Source organism: Stegastes partitus, unplaced genomic scaffold (assembly GCF_000690725.1).
Source record: "Stegastes partitus isolate 25-593 unplaced genomic scaffold, Stegastes_partitus-1.0.2 Scaffold1240, whole genome shotgun sequence".
NCBI classification, from domain to species: domain Eukaryota; kingdom Metazoa; phylum Chordata; class Actinopteri; family Pomacentridae; genus Stegastes; species Stegastes partitus.
The window spans coordinates 211,826-237,553 of record NW_007578971.1 but is presented as its reverse complement, the minus strand read 5'-3'; the positions used below and the strand labels follow the sequence as shown (position 1 = coordinate 237,553).

The 25,728-nt window shown below is 42.0% G+C and overlaps 1 protein-coding gene across 1 annotated transcript; it reads left to right on the top strand.

Annotated features, from left to right (window-relative positions):
• Nucleotides 1-7,871: 7,871 nt before the first annotated feature.
• Nucleotides 7,872-25,162, top strand: sema3h (sema domain, immunoglobulin domain (Ig), short basic domain, secreted, (semaphorin) 3H; the record flags this gene model as incomplete). The annotated part of the gene is made up of 10 exons (XM_008297713.1): nt 7,872-7,941; nt 13,721-13,865; nt 14,101-14,190; nt 14,389-14,518; nt 14,640-14,728; nt 17,053-17,094; nt 17,699-17,856; nt 18,311-18,372; nt 19,270-19,412; nt 19,522-25,162. Coding segments are annotated over 10 exons (1,406 nt in total), but the record flags the coding sequence as incomplete, so codon positions are not given.
• Nucleotides 25,163-25,728: the final 566 nt, after the last annotated feature.

The window sequence follows — 25,728 nt, the reverse complement described above, 5'->3', positions numbered from 1 at the left end:
TTTGCCTTCATTGGATAATTGGATAAAAGAAACCAGAAAGGTCAAAAGAAAGAACAGAGTTTTATATTCACTGAGGAAAGAGCAGTCAGATGTATTGCCAAACCACCAGGACTCCCAGCCCTGTCAGACTAATCTGACAAATGCAGTTTCCACTATTTACTGCTTAATTACCTCATCAACAAACACGCTTTGTTCAAAGTGGGTATGAAAACACGTTTTGTGATACTGGAAGAAATTAATCATGTTTTGACTCCTCCATTGAGTCCCGCTAATCCATCACTGCTTGTGTGAAAAATACTTGAATGGAAGCCCAGTTTATCAGAAGCAGGGAGATAGAAGGAGAAGGGAAGCTGGCCAAGAGATGTGAGGAGAAGGCGGGGTGGAAAGACAAAGTGGGACAAGAAGGAAGAGGCCAGAGGTTGTAGCAGGAGGTGTTGACCAGACAGGAGAGGGAGGAGAAAATAGAGGCAGGGAAAAGGAGGGTTAAAAGCTTTTATCGAAGTGTTGCTGCTCTAATGCTGTGAAAGTGAAGGTGAAGGAGGAAGAAGGAGGGGGGAAGGAATAGCTTAGTAGGAAGAGGATTGGAAATAAATTTGGCTTCAGGGCAGGAAAAATAAAGAAAGCGAGGAAGAGGATGAGGAGAGATACCCAAAAGAAGGAAGATGTAACCAAAAGAAGATATTTAAAGGTCATTTAAGTTAAATTACAGAAGACATATTTTCCTTCCACTTGTACTTTTTAGTGGCACTGACAATGTGCCACTAAAAGGAACATCACATTTTCACTGAAGAACGAAGAATAAATGTGAAATGATTAGGAAGGAGGCAAAACTAGAGGGGAATGATGAGGAACCAGGAAACACTACAGTCCAGACATCGTTTTCCTCTAAGGACAAGGAGGGAGGGGATTGAGGGAGGTGAAGTGAATCTAAAAGGGTGTGGAGGCTGATTGAAGAGAGATTGAGAGGGAGGGAAGGCAGGGAAATGGGGTTAATGGGGAAGGATGGAGGAGACAGAAAGGTGGAGGAGACGAGGAGGAGGAGGAGGAGGAGGAGGAAGGGGTTTCACGAGGAGATGAAGCTGGTTTTGTATTCCTGCAAAGCTATAGTCTTTGTAGTGTAAATGATTGGATTGCTGAAGAACAATTTTATACTAAAAAAACACACTCAATGACACAAAAATGTGATTAGATGACGGGAAACCGCCAGTTAAAATGTCCTTGGAGAAGCTGGCATCTCCATCTGAATATAAATGGTGAAAGCGAGTGAGACATCAAGAGGTTAACCACTGTGGCTGGAGGGGGAATAAAATGTGTCACGGAGAAAAATATGGGGCACCGAAGGGACTGGGGCCAGTAGCCGAGGGGGTTAAAAGGACCAGACATGATGGAGGCAGAGCTATTATTGGCAAATTACTGTAAAATGGAGAGGAAGGGGATTCACACAAGGGGAGAGGGCAGAAAGGTGACAGGGAGGAGAATGAGGAGGCAGGAGGTGGATGCTGGACTGGAGAATAGGGGTGTTTGCCTCGAGGGGAGGGGGGGCTCCAGCCAGACAATTAAGAGAAGGAGGAAGATAGGGGCTAACGCTGCAGGTCTGCGGGCGAGACAAGACTATCTACCCTTAGGGGGGAAACAGCCTTGTTTTGTTTAGAGAAGAAGACACAAGAACCGTCCTCCAGAGAAAATAGGCCAGACAGACAGATGGACGGGGAGATGGAGGGAAGAAAGAGAGATGGTGCGAGGGAGGAAGGGAAACCGGGAGGGACGGTGAAAGTGAGAAACAAAGAGAAGAAGAAGGAGGAGAGACGCCCAGAGGGATCCAGTCCAGGTGGATTAGAGCAGAAAGGGATGAGCACCTGATGAAAAGATAAAGAGGCAGAATACAGAAGAGACAAAGAGAACGAGGGATTAGTGTTCGCGCAAGATGGTGGCCAGCTGTCTGAGAGTGAAAGAAGATGCGGTTGAGGAGATAAGAAGAAGTTTCCTGCGACTGCAACATGATTAAAAACTCTCCCTCCCGCCTCAGTGATCAAACACTCCACTCACCTGCTCGGACCATTTTTGCAGACAGAAGCAGATTGACTCCGTGTTTCACAAACTCCGCGTTTGTGATGAATGCACGCGAGCGAAGTGTTTTGATTTCCCTCCCCTGTTAAAGATTAATGGCATTAAAGTCACTACGGTTTAATAAATCAAACAGATGAAAGGTGCACAAGTGAGGTGGAACGGCGCTAAATCAGGCAAGATTTTAAACTTGTCTTTTGGAGCGATAAGAGCGAATTTAGTTGCCAAGCTGAGCTGTAAATAACCGAGACGTCTTCTTCAAAGTATGCAAAAAGAAAAATGTTTGTCTGGCTGTGTCTTCCAAACTTTAACGATGTTTTCATGCTGAAGACACAGCGAGACGCTGAGAAGAAAGAGAGACGGAGGAACTTTTAAAGCAGGAAGCAAGGACAGAGTTTTCCCCCACAGAGATTAACCAAAGTTTGCGTTAAGTTTGTTCAGTACTTTTTCAATATTGAACTGACATGCTGACTTTCCTTTGACGTGCTATGCTATCCTTTCTGTCTGGCTTTTAGACACGACAATGTTAAACACACTAAATTTGGATTTCTTTGGCCCTTGCCAACCCTGCCCAGGATTTCCAGGGAGCATTACAAATATTGCAAAAGCGCTGGGAGCCCTGCATTGCTGCACGAGGAGACTGCTGCGTAGGGGAAATGTAAATCACATACTGTTTTGATTTTTATAGACATTCTGCTTTTGATCAAGTACGACTGTTTTACCCCACAATGGCTGTTAGTGTCCCTGCAGCGGTAAATATACTAGACGATACTATACCACTATACTAGACATAAACATGTAAAGTTCTTTTAAAATGCACGCCCCTGAACCTCCTGTAGTTGTGGCAGGTTTCCTCTGTCTATACAGTGTTCTCACATTTTTATACCTTTGCCTCTTTTCATCGCGGCCTTTAATGTTTTACTTGCAAAACGAAGTTGCTGCTCTTCAAGTGTTAATTAGCAGATGTTAGCATGCTAGACTTGGTAGACATTTACAGCATGCCAACATGCTAATGTTAGCATTTAACTCAATATACTTCTGCTTTTTAACCAAACATGACATATTACTTGTATCAAATGGACTTCTGAAAGGCTTTCTGGGTTTTTTTTTTATTACAGTAATGCATACCACAAATATCTGTCTGGCCTTTTCCCTTGATCTCCACCTCTGCACACGAAGGCTTATTTACCATTCCACAGCTCAAACATGTGTCCTGCAGGCAAACATCCTCAACATTTGGTCATATACATGGCCAAATACGGTTCTGTCCACCTCTGGATGGCCGGAGATCAAACACTCGTTCTGCATGCGCTTACAAACAGATTGCATTAGTTGTTTCCCCTATATGATCACAGTCTTATCGCCCCTTAAACATGGCTGGTTCCCACCAGATTCAAACTGAAGCTGTCCATCATGTGTGCTCAAATGGGTTCCACGCAGGCTGCCTGCATGGCCATAAAACTCTGCAGGTTTAGATATAAATCTTCCGACGCCTTTCTTCTGACGCTGGCTCATCCTTTACGTTGAAAAAACTTTGGATAAAAGCACGGAACGCACAGCGTATACATCATCCAGAGCAATAAAGAACAACTGCCATAAAAGAAACCTTTAAGACAAGTAGAAGAGGAGAGACAGGGAAAAAAAAACAGGGAGATGATAATGGTTTTGATAAATGAAAGGAGAACAAGCTAGAAACGATGGGAAAAAGACGAGGGGAAGTGTGTAAAGAACAGAAAGAGAATTGTAATTGCATTGTAATTTGAAAGCAGGAGGAGCAGTGAAGGAGCAGTGAAGGGAGCTAAATAATGAAGGAGTGATATATTGTGGGATTGAGGGAGGGAGCAGTGTGTACGCTGCAGGCTGTGGACTACCCATAGTCCTCTGTGCTCTGCCCTGAGGGTCCCGCTGGTTATACGTGTGTGTCTATAGGCGACGTATGAGTGTGTGGGCGCGTTCATGTTTGTTCAGCGTGTGTGTGTAGCTGTGATGAGATGAGATTAGCGTTCCTGCAGTTCCACGGAGGCCACCTGAAGCAGCAGGAACGGCAGGAATGTGGGAGCAGCGATACGCCTCGCCGTCTCCATCACCACAACAACCTCCCGTGCCTCGGCGAAGGGAAACGAGAGAGGAGACTTTTTAAACATCCATTCCTCACCTCCATCGCTGCAAACCGTTTGTGTCTCGACGTCAACCCGAGTCCTCTTCCGTTTTGCGGAGTTTCTGAAACTTTTAAAGCCGAACTTACCCGAGGAGCAGGAGTCGAGTCATGTATTTATAGATTATCACAGCACGCCAACGAGAAAAACAAAGAGCTGCGTTCTCGACCGTTGTGACGGGTTGATAAAACGTTTCCGGCTCTTATCCGAGACAGAAGTGCAAAACAGAAAAGCCTTTGATTTTTTTTTTGTGATTTAAATAAACTGGGAAGACTGAGGTCTAGGCTGAGCTGTGACAGCAGGCGACTGAATTATACAACCACGAGCACGAGAACACTAGAAATATTCACAACTGTCATAAACAATATATTTTTTTAATCTGTTTTTATACACAATATATCAGCTCCTGAAGATGAACCAGTGATGTCTGAGAGGTCACAGACATTTTGTGATGCGACTATATAGACAGGTGACAAATTAAAGGAAAAACCAGCACAAAGTTTCTTAGTAAGAATCCTACTGAAGGGATATAATCAATGTTTTGATGATGGCAGCGCTGTCCAACACCAAAATCTCACATAGATGTTCAATTGGACTGAGATCTGGTGAATGTTAAACGCTATAGGAGTGAAATTTATTAGGAATGATTAGATTTGTGGGCTCGTTTCTTGTCTCTTAATCAGGAATCTCACACTTTTAGCATATCTTGTGGGGCTCTTGTTAACAAAGTTAGTTATCACATGTGTGTCAAAGCGTCAGCTGAGTTTAATTCCATACATTTCTTTTTATTTGACCATAACAGTGGAGAGAGACAAGACAGCAGGGAAATGTACAGTAAAATATTCAGTCTCTTAGTTAAACAGGTTGTCTCATTTAGATTGGAAACTCTTTTTAAAGACAAACCTCTGTTCAAAAATATAATCATGTAACCCTCAGGTAAGGAACCATATATGGTAACTTCCGCAGGGTTTACAAATGGCAGAGGGCAGAGTCATGTGACTTTATCCAGCCAATCAGAGAAGTCACTGTGGCCTCTGACCAATCACGAGTCAGCCAGAGTGATATTTTGACACAAGTGTCATAAGTTGCGTAAGTCTGACTGGTGATTTGGAAATAAATGTTCCATCATTATTATATGTGATTTTTTACAATAATTTGTCAACATTATTATTATTTTTCTTTTGGTGGGTGAGGAAACATGTATGGTAACTGCTTTGACTTTGATTTTCAGCCTAAATCTGAAACTTGAAAGAAACTCTGAAAGAAAAAATGTCCCCTTATATCCACCAGTAACACCCCAGGGTTGAGATATTAAATGTCCAAGTATTTCAGTGAGGGTTAAGGAGAGACAAACATAAATATTTACAGACATGCATTCGCCATTCTACTTTTTCGCATTTCAAAAACATGCAAAATGGTCTGGTCTCTGGTGGTTTACACCCAAAGAAGGAGACTTTTTTTTTAGTTCCATCTGGCCTAAGGTCCTACTTTTGTTAGTTTCTCAAAGGACTGTTGTGTTCTTTGGTCTCCTAACTTGTCATTTATGTGTTTGTTTCACTGCCAGTCTGTTCAGTAATATTATTATCAATCAAAATGACAACATGCTTCATCTCGACTTTAATTTGGGATTTCAAAAATGACAGCAATTAACCAAGGAGAGAACTATTACTTTTTCTCCAAATGTTAATTATATTGTTTCACACAACTTTCCCACTTCATTTGAGACTATCAGAATTCATTGCAACCTGTTTTTTATTACGATGGACCTGCACTGAAGCTGAGAAATGACAAGATAAATGCAAAATGGGTATATGCTCATCAAAGCTACAGAAACTCTGCAGGCTTCCTTCAAACGTACCTTTGCGAGGCATATTTTAATAGGAAATAGATGTTTACCACTGTTGATTAATTCTGACCTGCAGTCCGGGTTTATGTTTTTCAAATTCAAAGTTCAAACGCTAGAACAACATTTAAAAAAAAAGAACTCATTTCACCTGGTGTAGTCAGATTTGTGCTATTTGCGACTGAGTTATCAAGACAGACAGATGAAAAGAGAAAAAAGAAACCCACACTCCCACCTGATTGCGCTGCGTGAGGGATTGCAGTCGGAACAACGGCGGAGTGAGAAAACCCTATCAAATGCTGCGATCCGCTGTGTTTGAAATGAAGAGCGAAGACTGAGGCGTGGTGTTAGCTTGTGTGACAGCAGGTGTTGTTCTCCTGCGGCGGACTCACTGCTCAGCTCTCCCACTGTGGCTGGTTATTAATGGCTACAGATTCTTTGCAAGCAGCCAGTCAGCCATGCTGCCAGCACGCCCGACACTATTAGTCACACAGTCAGACTGATAGATGCACACACTCAGATACACACACGCAGGCATCGACATAATGAATACAAAGCACCGAGCACAAACACACTGGCAGTTCTAGACTCATGAACATTGCTCACATGCATGTCGTGAGCAAAAGTTTACATACATTGGCAAAGACTTGAGTGACTCTTATAACTCTGAATTTTCTCTGATGGAATCATTAAAACAAATATGTCTCTGTCACAGAAAACAATTGTGTAGTTTGGTTCTTTCACAGATTTATTGTAGGTCATCTGGAAATATGGGTCAAAAATGTGCATACAGCAGAGCTAATATTTGGTTAAATGTCGTTGCTGTCAATACTGTCAAGAAGAGTGATCAAAGATACGACTAGAAGCTTGTGGACGGAAACCAAAAGTGCCTAGTTTAGGTGAAAAAATAGGCACTTTTGGTTTCTGTCCACAAGTTTCTGCTTATATCTTTGACGCTTCTTGACAGTATCGGTGCAGTTCAACTAAATTTGTTGTCTTTCTGATAACGACTTGTTCCTTCATCACAGTCCACAGGTTCTTGATTGGGTTTAGCTCAGGACTTTGGGGAGGCCAGTCTAAAACCTTAACTCTAGCCTGATTTAAAAATGTCTTCACCACTTTTGATGTATGTTTTGGGTTGTATTTGATGTCTCATTGAAACACCCAACTGTCTCCAGGATCCAACCTTCTGGTTGATGATTTTAGGTTTTCCTGAAGAATGTGGAGGTAATCCTCCTTCTTCAAAGCACCGGTTCCACCAAAACGGCCCCAGAGCATAATACAAGTCAACATTTTGCTTTTTCATAACTGTACTGTGCTCCAAAGACTTTTCCACCGTAGTGTTTGTGGCTGAGTCTAGCAGGTGCTTCAAATGTTCTCTATTTAGATTCAGTCAAAGGACTAAGCAGCTGTATTCAATCTTAATCACTCGCAAGAAGTTAAGAGGCCGTGCAACTGGGAAAATTTGATTAACACAGCTTTCTATGTTTTCGTTGTGACGAAGACATTCAATGAGTCCATCACAGAAATGTCTGAGTTATAGGAGTCATTGGAAACTCAAGACTGCCGTGAAATACATCATCTTCACAAGTGCATGTAAACTTCTGTTCACAACTGTATATACAGACACGTGGAGTTTACCAGAGCAACACTCATGTAAAACTTGTCCAGTAATTCAGACGCTGTTGTCATTTTTTCTCTGGAAGACTAATATTTTTCTTTTTTTTTTTTTACCCCCCCTTCCCCTCTCTGTCATATCTCTGATCGCTCCCATCCTTCCTCGTGCTGTCTGGATGTTCTCTATCTAGAGGACATCTTCATCCTTCATGGGAAAGACAAGAAGAACCCTCTCATCTACGGCCTGTTTACCACTTCAAGGTATGTGCCTCTGTAAAGCAGAAATCATGGGAGTGAGAACCTTAAAGTAGTGCTTTGTAAACTATGTGCCTTTGTTTATTGAAAACGTCAGGATGGTGCTGACTTAAGGTTTTGTCATTGTTTGTCTTTTGCGAGGTGTTCAGAGCCTAAATAAACCATTTATCACAGCCAGTAGTAGGAGTTATTGGATTTTCAACAACTGACATGAGCTGTTCCTTTAGAAAAAATTACCAGATATGAGCTTAAAATCGAGACTTGTTTGTTTTAAAAATTTCTTGAAAAACTCACAAAAAATAAGCCATTTCTCTCCCAGATTCTGTAAAAAAAAATGTAATGTTTTGTGCACCTCAGTGCGACTGGGAAGTGATTAGAGACTCAGCTGTGACCAACAGTTAAAGTGACTAAAATTCAGAGCTCTTGTGTTGGACTGAATTGCAGGCAGTGTTTACACAGAGTGAGTTTGAAAACACATTTAAAAGCTTCATAGTCTGCAGTATTTACAGCTTTTTATTTTATTTTCCAATAGTGGTAACGCCTGTGGGCTCTTGGAAGAATGTTGGACATCCAAGTCTTTTTCAATTAGTATATAATAAATTGAGAATTTTATTTTTTTTAAATTTATGGCACTGTAGCTTTGCTATGCTAAAAGACATTTAAGGTTCTCCTTACTTTTAGTCATGGTTGTACTTTTTCTATACTATACTATACTATACTATATACTGCAGTAAAAACTAAAAACAGTAAAAGGAACTACTTTAGGATTTAGTAATATCGAGCAGCACTACTGTAAATTAAACCACAGATAACAGTGGAGGGAATTTAATGAAAACTTTCATAATTAGAATAAAACTTTATTGAAACCTTCGGTACAAAACCTCACGGAAATTGCTACACCAGAAAAAAACAACACAACACCAACATAAAATCAGCAACAACAACAGCATTCAAAATTCAAAATCAAAATCAGCATTCAAATTCAAAAAGAAAGTGAAGTAAGTAAAAAAATAAGTGAGGATTTCCACCACTGGTCAGATTTCAGTTCAAAAATCTATTCCAGAAGGATGAAAGCTTTAAGCAGAAATAATTGAGGACCATAAAATGACTACTACATGTATTTTTCAACAATTCTAAGTGATCTATAAATGCAAAAGCATCTTTTTGAGTTTTATATAAGTAAATGTTATAAAACTCAAACACTCAGTAACTTCTTGTCTCATTTCATCTTCGAACACTGAGCAGCTCAGCTTCTGCCTCGTCCGCTGTGATGTTTATACATGACCACAGTGAGTCAAGAGAGCGTCAGTGACACGACGCGAATGCTTCATGTCACGCTGTAATGTGCGGTGCACAGATGTTGATGTCACACACTGTGATATATACACACACCCTGCAGCGTCTTCTGTCACCGCGACTCATGAATGAAGCACAGTCATTCATGCTGACAACATGGTGGAGCTCATGTGAGGCTTCATCATCATCATCATCATCATCATCAGAGTGTGACACCCCTGCGTGTGACACATGTTTTATTTTTCACACCCAAACAAACACAGATACCAGACTGAAGTTGACTTGCAGTAGGATAGAATACAAAAATAACACTGACTTATATTCCAGAGGTTAAACAAGAACAACAAAAGGTATTAATATTTTATAGGGAAGTTAATATAAAGCAGCACTAAATTTGCGGGTTATGACAAGTATGGTTTCTGTCAGTACCTAGGAGAAGTTAACTTGCTCACGTGTGAGGCAGTTATAACAAAGAGGAATAATAAAAAAGTTTTTTCTGCAGTGACAAGCACCAAACAATACGAGAGAAGGCAAACCGCTAAAGTCAAATAGAAATAAAATGTTAATACTCAATGGGACAGGCTCTCACGAAGACTGACCCAGATGTCAGGTGAATAACTACAATATACAGACAGGAAAACAGGCAACGTCTGCAAAAAGCAGAGGAAAAAGTGAGAAAAAAGCCAGAGGAAAAAAAAAATGAACGACGCCAACTCAGAATGCCTGCCTTTTCTCATTTTCTCCAAGTTACTAAAAGCACCACATGTTCTGAGAATAAAACAGTTTCTGAGCTGGACGCCAGAGCTCCACAGTAGCAGCACAAGTATGACAGCATTTGGCCCGGCGGAGCAGGGAGTTGGTCTGTTTCTTCGGGTTTTTGGAAAGTGTCTGGAATCTCAGCGGGGAACGGACAGAAATCCAAAGCATCACCCAGGGTGGGGTCCGAAACCACAGAACTGCAGAGTGCAGAGAAGGTCATTCCTTCTGAATGGAAACTTGTCTCTGTGGTACAATCATGACTGCACACACACACGCAGGTTTTTGTCTGCAGATGAAGTCGAGCGTGTAAACCGCGGATCTGTCATCTGCTCTTTGCCTTCATTATTTTGTTTTCCATTCAAATTTAAATTTTCTTAATGTAATCGTCGGTTCATCTCATGCAACAGCAGATTAGATTAGATGGTTGGCACGTTGCTGGTTTAGAGAACCCAGTGTTTATTCATTTCTGAGTTACTTCCACTGCTAGAGTTGTTGTCACATTGACCACAGATACACATTTAATATGAACAGATACAGATGTGGAAATACAACCTCGTCTCCTGCATTTGGCCGTAGTTGTCACCCAGCTACACGTGAGTCCAGCAATACACCTGGAAAAGCATCTTTCTAATGCTTGATCCATCCTCAGTCTATTCAAGTCTATATTTCACGTAGTTTTATTTATAAAGCACATTTAGAACAACAGGAGTTACGCCAAAGTGCTGTACAACTATGAATAGCAGTCAGAAGACTTAAACACACTGATTACAAAGACGAATCTGAATAAAAGCACAATAAAATGAAGAAAAATAAAAGATGCAACACAAAATATGAAGTCAGGGGGTCAAGCTCTACCTGGATGGAATAGAAAAGAGAACAGATGGGTCTTCAGCAGTGGCTTAAAGGTTTCTAAACAGCAGCACATGAAAAGGCAAACGGTTCCACAGATTAAATACAGCGACTGCAAAGGCTCGATCGCCTCTGTTTTTGTGTCTGGATATTGGAACATCTAAGAGCATCTGGATGGTCGACTTCAGTGCTCTAATGAAACTGTAAAGAGTTCTGCTAAATAATAAAGTGCCAACCCATTTAAAACCTTAAAAGCAAACAATAAAATCTTAAAGTCAGTCCTGAAACAAACACAAGCCACCAAAGTGAGGCCAATGCTGGTGATAAGTGATCCAGTTTTCCTCACGTCCATTCTGTCGCTTCAGGTCATCAACTTTCTCTTAATGTGGTCGAGGAATGTAGAGTCAGGTTTAAGGAACAGTGACACCAACTTTTTCTTTCTTTTTAGATGCAGATGTGACAGAATGTAGCATATTTTAGTCACGTTTATGTCAAATTTGAGTCTTGTAAAAGCTATAAATTGTTCGTTTTAATGGTGTGTGCAAACATCTGCAAGAGGGTCTGTAAATACTCAAAGTTTGGGTGGTGGTCATTTCATTTAATGCAGTTTTAATCATGTTACTGTAACTTGCAGGTTTCTTTGTACATCTGTGATGATTCTTAAAATATTTCACACTTTACAAAACTCTTCACAACAGAATGATACAAACAAAATCTTCATAGTTCCTTTTAAATCAGCCCCATCGATTGTATTTGTAATACTTTTTCCACTGAATATAACAATCCTGTTGTGTAGACATTTCTCCAGTGATTCAGAACTCTTGATATCTTGTAAATACAACTCGAGGGCTTGACATGAACGCCCTGTTTTAATTCGTCGCTTGTTGTCATGATAATCTTAAATGATTTGACGTCAACACAGCGTCTGGCTTCCCCTGTGGGACCTCTGACCTTTCAGGGCCTCCCTCCCTGCACGAGAACATCAGCGCAAACATATGCGTCACCCACATAAACTGAAGGAAACCACCCTAGCTCATAATAACACGGGCTTTCTTGTTTTTTAAGGTTACTCTTTGGCATTTTTCACTCTTGTTAAACAGTGACAGTGAGGAGAGACAGGAAATGTGGGGAAGCACAGCGGGGAGAAAGCCAGAAATCAAACCAGAGGCTCGCTGATTTAAGGCGTTTGTGCCCATGTGACATGTATGCTCTCTAACCACCCAGCTATCTGGTTGCACAAATTGCTGCAATCTTCAACTTAGACATGCTGTGCTAAAAATCTCCCAGAACTCATTATCTTAACTGCAGTGGATGGGATGGGATGTGGTGGGGACCGAGATGCAATTCGATTCAGAGGGGACCCAGATGAGGGTTGGCAGGTTGCAAAATGCAGGAAAAACAGTCGAGGGATGTGCTACGAGGTTCAATATAGCCGGGCTTTTTTTGCATTAGCTGGCTTGAGAAAACCCCAAACACAGATCACTTCCTGACAGCGGCTTTTAGCTTCGTCAACCAGGTTTTCTTCATCCGGTTAAAGGAGGCGTTTGGTGCATCGATTGACTTTTCTTCCACACAAACTTTAGGTTCTCCTAATAGAGAGCTATGAAGAATATAAAAACAAGTTTAGTCTGCGAAAAGGAACTGCTGCTAGAAATGATTTAAGAGAGGGAAAAAAAACTGTTAATTGTGTTAGTTAATATATTCTCAGTGCAGCTGCTTATTTCTAACACAACAGATGCACAACAGAGCTCATAAACTTCATACATTTAAACATGATGCTCAGTGGATTTAGCTCTGACGCTGTCCCACAATGAAGAAGACATGAAAGTCTCTTTAGTTTATGGTCAAATCAAAGTCAAATTAATGTTATTGATTGAATATATTTTTTAGATGAATACCAACAGACTAATCAGTTCTCTAATTTGTTTTCTATTGGCAGCAGTACCAGAAATGTAATGGCACCAAATCAGCACCAAGCATTAACAACATATTTGTGCATTTTCTGCATCACGCATGTAGGTTACCATGGCAACACGATGCATACAGTTTGCACTGCTGTAGCTGCACGGCTTCACTAGCTGCATCGCTTATGTACAGTTCAGCCAGTCTGCAGGTGAAACATGTTCCCTCAGCGGAGAATCTCGTCTAAGCAGAACCTCCTCCGGTGCGGGTTAGCTGGACAGCATCTGTTGCCATGGTGATTTAGCCAGGTTAGAGAGAGCCACCCTCATGACATTGAGGACTCCAGCTTTAGGCTCAACACAGCCCACTGACCCAGTAATCTGACTTTGTAGTGCAGCCCTTCAGGCGGAGGCAGAGTCCAAGGTAAAGACACGTATTAAAATAAACCAGGGAACCCAAAAGCTGGAGGGAAAAAAACTGGAAAGCACAACACAACACAGAAAAGCTGGCAAAGGAGTGGTGGAAACCTGGAAGTCTGTATACTGCTGGACTCATCAGCTAAGTGGTTTTGAAAAGGGCTGATTGGGGGAACTGGGAGCAGGTGAGGTGGGTGTGGCAGGCAGGAGGCCTCTGGTGGGTGGAAGCAGTGATGCGAAGAATAGCTCAACTGATTAAGTGACCGAATAAGTTAATATAAAATCTCAAAAGCCGTGACTGAGTGATGCGCTGAAAGAAGCACATTCATCCAACTCGGGGCTGGAGCTCATTCAGCGAATTGATGCGTTCAAGCTGAAAAGCCGCAATGAGTCACAGCTCTTCATACATGACATTTTCTTATTTAATTTACTGCTCAGAGACCGCTGCCACTCATCACAGATGATGAAGGCGCGCTCAGCTTGTGTTCTGCTCGACGGCGGAGTAACGGGTGGAAAGATTGATCTGACAATGCCCTCCTTGTTCCCGTGCTGTTTATCCCCAGTGATATCCTCAACGGTTCGGCCGTGTGCGTCTATCGAATGGAGGACGTTGTTCGAGCTTTTAAAGGAAACTTCCTGCACAAAGAGGGGCCTCAGTACAAATGGGCCGAGTTCACAGGGAAGGTGCCCTATCCACGACCAGGAACGGTAAGTTGTTAGTAGAAACTCTCTCCGTAAGTCAAGGTTTTTACATTTTAAATGAGTAAATACCCTCTAAAAAGATTGAGGTGACCATTTGCAGTTAAATGAATGCAAATAAGTCACTTAACCACCCAAAAATAACACAAAAGTTGGTAAAATTGGGAGAATTCTGCCTTGTTTCTTATATAGTAATGTGCGATTTCAACACATTGCCCTTTTTATATCTGTATTTCTCTCTCAGTGTCCCAGCAGCACATATGGAAGCTACAGCTCGACCAGAGAATATCCTGACGACGTCATTTTCTTCAGCAGGACTCATCCACTACTGCAGGTTCGGCTCATATTTCACATCATTAAATTACAGCAAATTAAATTAAATTAGCTTGCGTGCTATGCTGCAGCAGGTCGAGTGTTTTTTCTCTCCAAAATCTTAAGTGAAATTAAGAAATTAGCAACAGGGCATCTGAGTGATTAACAACGTGATTGGCTGAGCAAGTTTAATGTGATGCATTTTCTAATTATAATTCAGGAGAACGTGCTACCGCTAGGAGAGCGCCCCCTCCTGGTCAGAGTGGGAGCTCACTACAAGTTCAGCAAACTGCTGGTGGACAGAGTGGAGGCCGTGGATGGCACCTACGACGTCCTGTTCATCGGCACAGGTAGATTGTGTGCACTGTGCACCTTCTTTGAGTTTGTACAGGTCGTGTGATTGGTATTTTAACCTCAAGCTCTGTTTCATGATCCAACTTAAATTAAATTAAACGTTCTTTGTTTCTTCAGACTCGGGACTCGTGCTGAAGGCCATCCATCTGCCCAGAGAACACGGTCAGAGTCAGGAGGTCACTCTGGAGCAGCTGCAGGTCTTTCAGGTACAGCAAACTGCAAATCAAGTTGTCGTACTTTTCTCGTCTGTCTTCCATCCGTTGAGCTCCTTTCTTTCACGTGCAGTTTTAAAAATTCAACAGTGAGCTCTCCAAACTACATGCAAGCATCACATTATAGTGACAATCCTTTTCATATCAGCCTGCGCGAGAAAAATCAATGCAGATGTGATGTGATGAATTCCATATTTGTTGAGACCACATGAAACCATTGACTTAAACACTGCAGCATGAATAGCTGACACTGGAAACTGTGAGCAACAAGGTGGAGGCTGTGTGATTTCTGCCAGATGCCACAGATGCTCTGCGGAAAACACAGTTTATTCCAGCATGATACAATTCCTAATTTTCCTGTTTACTGTGTTTATAAGCCGTGTGTACGACGATACCACCGTTAAACTACTGTGTGTATGCTGACATATGAAGCGCTGTAAGCAAAGTCAGAGTCAGAGTGTCAAAAAACGTTGTTGACCACAGCTGACAATATTGGAGCCCAAAATTTATTCCACTTGAGGCTGAGATTCAAAATACGAGAACAACTCAGCGCTGACCCAGACTGATGTGGTTGAGACTGTTTAGTCTGACTGTGGGCACTTTGTTTATGCTGCTGCAGCGCATTTCGAGAGGCGGAGGGTCACGTTGGCTGCTCCTCGTTTGCATAAAGTTGGGGTCTCTGCTACTTTATGCAAATGAGGCACAGTGATCGCAAAACTATGGTAAAACTTTTAAACTAACTTTCGTTCCTCTAAAATGAGGAAAGATTCAGCAACTTGTTTCTCAAATGCCTTCAGAAACACATTTCTCATAACAAAAGAGGAAGTTTCCCAGCGAGCCGCCATGTTGATCCGGAGAGTTTCCGAGTGAAGAATCATCCAATTAGATGCAATGTTTGAGCAGCCGGAGGGGTGTGAATCGAAAGAAGAAAGCTTTTTATTGTCATTGGATTCAGGAAACAACAAGATTAGAAGTGTCACTCCTGCTTAAAATGAAAACGGCATTACTGTACGATAGGAGGAATCATTAATCACACTGTGAAACCATTTGCACACAATATAAGAGAGGCAGCTCTGCAGTACAGTACCAAAGTCAATTTGCCTGAGAGCCTCTTGTATCAATTAATTAATCAGACTTTATTTTCTGTATATAGCACTTCTCATACAAATGAAATGTAACACAAAGGGTTGTACAGGAATAGAAATGCAACAAAGCTATACAAACAATACCAACATCAAGTTATAAACTAAAGACTACAAATCACAGGGATTAAGGAACTGAGCAAATGCTGTCATGAATAAAGAATGCAATGAGTAAAACCCAAAGAAATAAAGTAACATTGGTGCAGTGATTAGCACCGTCGCCTCGCAGCGAGAAGATTCCTGGTTTACGTCCCGGTGAGGACACCCGGGATCTTTCTGAGTGGAGTTTACATGTTCTCTCTGTGCAGTGTGGGTTCTCTCTGGGATCTCAGGCTTCCTCTCACACAGTCCAAAAACATGTTGAGGTTAATTGGTGATTCTAAATTGTCTGTAGGTGTGAATGTGAGTGTGCTTGGTTGTCTGGCTCTAAGTGTAGCCCTGTGATAGACTGGTGACCTGTCCAGGTGAACCTGCCTTCACCCTGAGTCAGCTGGGATAGACTCCAGCCCCCCACGACCCTAGTGAGGATTAAGCGGTGTATAGATAATGGATGGATGGATCTATACCATAAATATCTATAAGTAAAACACAGACAGAGACTAAAATATTCAAAAATGTGAATAAATTGAGAAATCAATCAATAAAATTTGTTCTAACAGTAATAAATAAGTAATAAGATCAATCAAATCAATCAGAAGCCTGACTGAAAAGGTAGATTTTGAGTTTGCCTATAAAACCATCAATGCTCTCTGCTGCCTTCAGGTCACCAGGGATATTTGGATTTTGGTTTAATTTATAAAGCCACTATCAGAAGACCTGATTCACTGGAGTGATCGTAAACATGTAATTTTATGATGGAAAAGGCAAAAAAGAAACACTGCTGAAGATCATCTGTCATGATGCTGCCGAGTCGTCACCGATCAAATGCCCAATTTTGGGAAACGGCACAATCTTTCACTTCTAAAAACGCTGCAAGATCAGTTCTTGAAATGATTTAAGATGGTTTGAAGTGATTGTGGTCTATCTATCTATCTATCTATCTATCTATCTATCTATCTATCTATCTATCTATCTATCTATCTATCTATCTATCTATCTATCTCTGTAGACACTCTTCTGTTTGTCTCATTGTGAACTCAGTGCGTTTCTCCGTTTCCTCTTCTCTCCTCCTCGCAGCACAAATCACCGGTGACAGCGATGACACTCTCAAAGAAAAAGGTAACAGATGAGAGAGACAGAAACTCACTTTCAAAACTTCCAAAACTCCCTCACATCCGCTCTCACACACACACACACACACACACACATACACACACTCTAACACGCACACTATCACACTTATCACTCATCTCCCCACCTAGCGTCTCCAAGGACAACTTCATCACCAGTTGCTATGGTTACCCCACCTCAGTCGGAGCAATAATGAAGAGATGCCACACACACACACATACACACACACGCACACACACACACACACACAAGTGCACCTTGCATTATTAAAATAGTCTGGGATTCATAAAGAAAGGAGAAAAAAAGCCCGCAGCTCGCTCACACAACTAGACGAACACATCAAGATTATAAAAAGCAAGAATCACCACATTTCTCTCTCCCACACACAAACACCGACGTTGTGTGAGCTGCGTGTGTGACTCACAATCTGGTTTTGCTGTTGATGTTGCAAACTTAATGCCCTTTTTTTTCCTCTCTTTGCCGTCCCCCATCCTCCACTCTATCTACCTCCCTCCCTCCTTCCCTCCTGCCCTCGCTTCCAACCCATATTTTCTCCTCCATCTCATCTTCTACCCACCGCCTCTTCTTCCAGCAGTGGTTGTTCGTGGGCTCCAGGGAGGGCGTGTCCCAGCTGGGCCTGTACCAGTGCGAGCTGTACGGTCAGGCCTGCGCCGAGTGCTGCCTGGCCAGAGACCCCTACTGCACCTGGGACGGGCATGCGTGCAGCCCCTACATGCCCACAGTCCGCAGGTAACGTTACATCCATTCATCCACCTTTACAGTGACAGAATGTTGCTTATCTGTCTGACAGGTAGATTTTTTTTTGTCTTCACTCGAGTCTTGAAGCAAAGGAATAAACGTGAAATCAATTTTCTCCAATCAGATTTAAACCACATAGTTTGACATGTGGCTCGACTTACATCCCGGCTCAGATCTGTCTGATTAAATTTTAAACAGTCATTCCACTCGGTTAAGACTTTGTTCCGTTGCAAAGAACTACAACTGGTCGATTCTCCGTGAAATTGTTGATGTGTTTGGTGACATCCTGACCTTTCCGGTTATGATTTCTTCAGCAAATCAATTCTGCCAAGTGATTTATACCCTTTTTATGTGACCTTTCCTCCAGTGCCACCCTCAGGTCAAACTTTACAGTTAGTTATAAGTAAAATCATCTTTTTTTTCTGTTATGTTTGCTGCTTCACAGGAGAAACGCTCGGCATTTAGGCGAAGATGAAGATCCACTGACTCAGTGTGTCAGACAAGGAGGTAAGGAGCTGATTCATTGGCCTCATTCAGCATGTTTCCTTTAACAGTTTAAAGGTGGAGAAAGGTGGTTGATGTTTAGCTAGTTTAGACAGTTAGCATGTGTCAGATTTACTTTTCTCCTATCATCATTTACCCCCCTGTCCTGTGCACCAGCGACAACATGCAGGACACAAGACACACTGAAATAGAGCTGTGATAATTGATCTGAGACATTTTGTTTTTCTTTTTTTTTCACCACATATACATGAAACGGACAGTTAGTGAACAGTGAAGAGATATTTCACAATAAGCGATTGGATTGGAAATCGCTTACTCCACCTTTAACAGCTATATTAAGGTCATTTTTAACACCATTGTGTGTCATAGATATGCTTCATAATTGTGAATTTAGTTACAATACATATAACACACAATCCAAGTCCAGTTTTATTCATGCGGCCCAACATATGACACTTTACATCCCGAAACAGTCGATAAAGATTCTGAAAAACTATAATATAAAATATATTCAGTATAAAACTGAGTAAATAAATTAATTTATGACAGTAACAGTGATTTTAAAAAAACACATTCTCTCAAAAAAAAGTTTATATTTGTGCAACATTAGCTGATAGCTTTACAAATCTTGTGCAATTTAATGTCTGAGGAGCAGCTCACAGCACCTGAATGCTTTGTCTGCCTCTGTTTTGTTAGTATTTTCTACTATCTTATTTTTTCCTTGTAAATATGCAAACATTTGCACTGTTACTGTTTTATTCTCTGTACACACATTCTTTACACTACTCTTACACTTAATGCTTTCGTTGTTTTTTTAAGGACAATAAAGACATTTGTATTCGGAAATTCAACATAAAACAGTTCTCTAAGCTGTCATGTGTTTCCTTGAATGTCTTCCAGCCGGGCTGCAGGTGGAGGCAGAGCAGAGGGTGATGATGGTTGCAGAGGGCAACAGCACCTACCTGGAGTGTTTACCTCGATCCAGACATGCTGCAGTCACCTGGTACAAACAGGCCGGAGAGAACAGTCCTGAGCTGAACCAGGTGCATGCATTTTTTATGATTATTTTTAATGTTCTCAGCACTTATTTCACCACCAATGTATAGATGTTATCTAGGCTGTCAAATGTAAACATGATCCTTCTCTCTCCAGGTGGTAACAGGTGACCAGCTGGTGGTGATCGAGCGGGGCGTCCTGATTCGTCGAGCCGAGCTGTCTCACGGCGGCGTCTACCACTGCCAGGTGGAGGAGCACGGCTACCACTGGACCGCCGTCACCGTCCGCCTCGCCGTCTGGAGCCCCTCGGCCAACCGCCTCCTCGCCTCCTGGTCCAGCCCGTCCTATCAGAGCGCTGGAACGCAGCCGTGGTACGAGGACGTGATGGCGCTGATCCACCCGGGAAACCTCGGCCAGCACTGCAAGGCTCTGGGGTACCGCCCGCCGCGCAACCAGCGTCGCCACGGCGGCATCATGCCGGCGCCACTCAAGGAGAAGGAGAGGGGGGAGAGGCACAAGCACGGGGGAGGAAGAGGAGGAGGAGGTGGAGGAGGAGGAGGAGGAGGAGGAGGAAGAGCAGCAGGGAGGAAGAGCAGGAGCAAGCCCCAGCAGAGGGCGCCGAGGAGCGCCTGAACGAGCTGCTTCACAGTGACTCTAACATGTTGTGTAACGTCCACACATACGCACACATGTACACATGCACACACTTAACTTATACACTGAGACACACACACACACACACACACACGCACATACTGTATGTACAGAGACGACTCCATGCGCATGCACTTATCTACAAACGAGAAACGTCATCCTTTCATTATCGTGACAAACGTTCAAGCTAAGCTACACATAAATAACCGAAGTACAGCAAAGACTGTCGTTCCCTCGGACAAGTGACTCTGTGAATAAAAAGTAGGAAACCTTAGGTTGCATGAATGAAGGACGAGCGTCAGTTTGGCGGACTGTCGTGACAAAAGGACATTGGAGTGGATGTTTTGAAGCTGGAACCTCCGCAGGAAAAAAAAACCAAAAAAACAAGTCTTGGTCCCGAAGTTGAAATTCAGCACTCGAAAAAAAAAAAATCCTCCTCTGAATTGATTCCTGCCTTAAAGCTTCATAGTTTTGGCTTTGCATGTTTTTCTCCATTACTTACCAATCACACACACACACACACACACTCGCAATTACTCTCCAAAATACAACAGATGTTTTTAGATGGATTTCCTTCCTTCCGGGCAAAAAAGCGGTTTTCATTAATTTCATCATGCGGAAACGCTTAAGAGATGCTGAAAGTCATGGTGTTGTGGCCGCAAGAGGCATTTTCTCAAAGTTTTCATTCAGTTTGCGTTCAAAATTTCTAGGACGCTCTCTTCTCGAGACGTCTGAGAATTAAAAATCAGCAACTCGGACGCATTTGGTTGATGTGTTTTGTGGTTGGAAAGCCAAACGCCACCACACTGCCACATAAATGGACATGTTTACTTCTAATGTGACAAAAAAAAGGAAAAGAGTTTGATTATTCTGTTAGTTAAAAAAAGATGTGTTTTGGAAAGTAATCAGCAGTGATTGATATTTAAAGGGATGATGCATTCAAAGCCACGTTAGTAGCAGCTAATTATTAGATTAGCAGTAAATAGCACCGATGACTCGTAGTTTTTTCCCCCTAACGTTACACAAACCTTCAAACGGTTCACCTACAGCGAGAGCCGAGCTTTGCTGGCTTCTAGGTGGGGTCCGACCGCCAGACCGCAGAGATGAAAGGTGGAGAAAAGCTGCAGCTTTGATGAGGTCGCACGTCGACTTTCCCACGACGTTAGCGGTTTTGGCTGCAGACTCGCTGGAGGACGTGTTTCCATTATGTTCCCCTCGGCCCTCGGTTCTGTAGGTTGAGCTGGCACCGATGCTGTGCCACGACGGCCGAAGCTGTATGCGTGGGAACAGCAAGAAGGTGGATCTCAGAAAACAAAAACAACAAAAAATCCTATTTTGAGCGTTGGTTTGTCAGGAGTCACGTGTGCACACGTTGTACAGATTTAGGGAAAGTTTATTAAGAAATTCCTGCATGTCAGCTCCAATAAACAAACTTCATAATTGATTGTATTTCAAATCGTATTTCTAGCAAGAGAAAAGTGACATTTTTGAAGCCCTGGATCTGTCACACAAAGACAAGTTCTATCAATCCAAATGATTCTCCAGAAGCGTTTGATTCAAAGAGGACTGAACTATGAACCGAGCTGGCCAGAGACTCTGTACAGACCCTGCATGTTTCTCAAACTATGGGCCCTTAGGGTGGGTTCTGGACCAACAACAAAAAAAAAAAAAGAAGAAGAAGAAGAAGAAGTGGAGTATTATATAGCTGGTTCTGCGGCTCCAGCTGGTAACGACATCTGACTGTAAATTACGAAGCCGGCCCGGCGTATTATAAAGACGCCTTTATTACACGAAGCTGGAACCGGAGAACGTGCTAAACGGGACTGGCGTCGAGCGAACTCCGGCCTCCAGCGACTTTGCGAGGCAGTAAATTGTGATTTGTTTCTAAATGTTCAAATGTTAAACCAACACAGCTTCCTCCGCCTCTATTTAACTTTCTCCTCAGTGGTATTTATTATTTTCATCCGGAGTGATTGTTTCGGAACTTGCAGGAACATCATCAGGTCACCAAACGGACGCTTATTTGACGTGTTCGTTGGTTTGCTTTTGTCTGTTTTGTGTGTGAACTTCTTTCTGGTGAAAACCGTGTGCAAGATATTTGCATTTAGTTGGAGTGAGCAGGAGCTAAAAGTATGTTTTAAATGGGATAATACAAACCAGATGCTTCAAACTCTTGTTTACGAATCACACTGCATTAGAGATTTTTAAAAATAATCAAAAGTTAAACCCCCATCAGAGAACCAAGTGTGAAGGACGGAGCCAGATGGACTAAATTGAAACTTAACTCTGATTTGTGTGCTAAACTGGATTCATTTACATGCCTGGTTAAGTCGAATAACAACAGCATCATGTTTTTATAGATTTAATCCCACAACGCTGAGCACGTATCTGTAACATCTGTAATATATGTAGTTTCCTGCAGGTTCCCGATCTTTCTCACTCTTCTGGTTGTATGTATTTCTGTATATGTGTTTTTACTCTTTGTGTGTGTGTTTGACATCAGCGGGATCGGAGTGAAAGCAGCTCAAACAAAGGTTCAGAGGCCGAGCCAGTAAATCTGCCAAACGGGGAGCTCGGCAGCGGCCCGGAGACACTTTTGATGCTGTAAGAAAAATAAACCAGAGCAACCGAAAGCGCAGCGAGCTCACGGAGAAAATTAAAAATGGGCTCGACTCCTCGGTTTCTTGGCTTCAGCCACATGAAAGAGCTCGGCTGCTTCTGAGCGTGTGTTTGAGTCGAAAAAGAAAGGAGGAGAGTTCAGAAGGCGATGTGTGAGGCTGAGCGTGTCGAGGCTGTGGAAGTGTCAGGGAGCCACTTCTGAAACATGAAAACGTGTGTGGGTGAGCGTAACGCTGGCAGAAGAACCCAAATGAAATCAGCATTTGGCTCCTTCTCCTAATATACGTTATTATTATGGCACGGTGTCAAAATGTCAGTGAAGCTGTGAAACATGGTGATCGCTGCTGCTCATTGGTTGGTGGGATTTCTTTTTCTCTTCAAGGAAGGATTTGTTGGTTTTTATAGAAATGGCTGTAATATTATCTGAACACTCTAATTTTATCAAGATAAAAGGGCACTTAAGTTGTTAGCATTCAATACAACATATTCTATGAGTTGTAGCCATTTGTCTTCTCAAAAAAAGGCAGTGAAGCTAGCAGTTAGCTTAGCTTAGCACAAGATTAGAAAGCCGCTCATTTTAACTTATAGAAAATTACACTTACTTTGCTAACATTCAAAACAACATATGCTATGAGTTGTAGCTATTCATGTCGTCAAAAAAAAGTATGAAGCTAGCAGTTAGCTTAGCTTAACACAAGGTCAGAAAGCTGTTCAATTTAACTAATAGAAAATTACACTTCGCTAACATTCAAAACAACATATACTATGAGTTGTAGCCATTCATGTCATCAAAAAAAGTGTGAAGCTAGCAGTTAGCTTAGCTTAGCACAAGGTTAGAAAGCCGTTAATTTTAACTAATAGAAAATGACACTTACTTTGCTAACATTCAAAACAACATATCCTATGAGACATAGCTATTTATTTTGTTAAAAGGCAGTGTGAAGCTAGCAGTTAGCTTAGCTTAGCACAAGGTTAGAAAGCCATTAATTTTATCTAATAGAAAAGTACACTTACTTTGCTAACATTCAAAACGACATATCCTATGAGACATAGCTATTTATGTTGTTCAAAGCAGTGGGAAGCTACCGCTAGCCACCAGTTAGCTTAGCACACAGTTTGAAACCAGCAGCTAGCCTGTCAAACTATTTATACCGCTGTCTTACGACGGAACATGTGAGCTCGCAATTACAAAACGGGAAATTGTGTACCCCGAATGTTGGTGTCAAATTGGTAAAATATCTTTGCGAGGCGACGGCAACGTAACTGAGATTCCACCAAACCTAAACATTTAGCATGCTAGCAAGCTAATGTAAGAAAAGAAAAAAAAACTTAATGAGAATTCTAGGCCTATAAACGAGAAGAAAAAAAACAACAACATGCTAAAATTTCAATATATTTTTCGTCATCACGTGGTAACATCGGCTACAAGTTGTGAAAGTAACTCTGCTAGAAGAGGCCACTGAGCACGGTGATGAGCCAGTGTAGGAAATGTAAAAGGCATAGTTAGGTCAAGGATGAGCCTTTATTTGTTGAGAAAATTCATGTTTTTCCATAAAATTACAAAAAAAGACATCATACTAAAATGACAACATCTTATTCTCCTCTAGTTGCACAAAATAGGTCAGGTTGTGTTGAAGTCTTTGAGAAAACGACCAAACTTCTCACCTCATTTGTGACCTCAGTAAACATTTTCCTGACTGGTTTATGGTCTCAATTGCTAGTTTGTTGAATATAGCAAGTTTGTTTAGCAAGTTATGGTCACATTTAAAAAAGCAACATATTGCTTTTATAGTGTCTTAGTCAGATCGTTGTTTATTTCGTCTGGTTTCAAAAGACCAAGATGCTGACGGCCAAATTTAAAACCCAAGGCTTCAAAAGGGAATCGAGTGTTCGTATGAAGTTTTTCTCGTGAACATGGTGAACACAACCCCATCTGAAGTCACTGAGAATAAAAGAAGTGTTGAAGTCATATCAAGCAGCCCGCGGTAGACGTAGCCTTTAGGGAACAGTTTGCTGGTGAGGATAGATGCAGCCAAAATGCAAACAAAACAAAGTTTAACGCTCCTCTTAGGCCCCAAACTTTCTGTTTTGATCTAATAAAACACCAGCTTTGGTTTCATTCGGACTCTTCTGCCAGTTCCCTCGAACAAGCACACACGAGCTCCACCAGCCTAAAAATATAACATCATTGTGCTCGTGCTGACCCTGCCTTGTGGATGTTGTGTGTATATGAGAGTGTAACTTGTGTATATTTGTGTCAGATCCAAGCGGGAGGCAGAACTCCTACCAGACATTTTTGCGGAGGACCAGTTTAAACATTCAGCCGCTCGAAGACGTGGTGCAGCGCCGCTCCTCGTTCGCTACAACGGCCTCGTGTGTTCCTCTGTATTTACATCTCAGTGCCAACGTTCGTCTCTTGTGATTTTTCCAGAAGCGTTTCTCTGCAAACGAATGATCTCCGCTCATGTGCAGAGACTTTGTTTTTTCTTTGTGTAAATATGTATAAAGGTCTGCTTTCAAACGAGCGTGTTGTGTTGTTTTAAGAAATATATCCGGATTCACAACTACACACTCGTATACAGTAGAGCACGGGTGTCGAATCCTGGTCCTTGAGGACCGCAATCCTGCATGTTTTAGATGTTTCCCTCTTCCAACACACCTGATTCAAATGATCAGGATCGTTATCAGACTTCTGCAGAGCTTGATGATGAGATGATCATTTGAATCAGGTGTGTTGGAAGAAGGGAAACATCTACAACATGCAGGATTGTGGCCCTTGAGGACCAGGATTGGACACCCCTGCAGTAGAGTAACGCATATTAGGATGTTACTGCTGAGCCTTGTTCTCAAAGTTATGCTAGATGAGTTGTCTGTGAAGATTCTCAGTCATCCAGGTCATGGTTGTTCTCGCATTTTAATCATAGCAGTTGGACTTGCTTGAGTTTCTCAAAGATGTTTCACCAGCCAAGAGTTTATGGCTCCTTAAGGAACATAAGTATCTGGAACTCCCAACTAGTCAGTCAGAAGCATCTTGGATGAGAGGTGGAACGTCTTCAAGGAACTCAAGCAAGTCCAGTTGCTACGATTAAA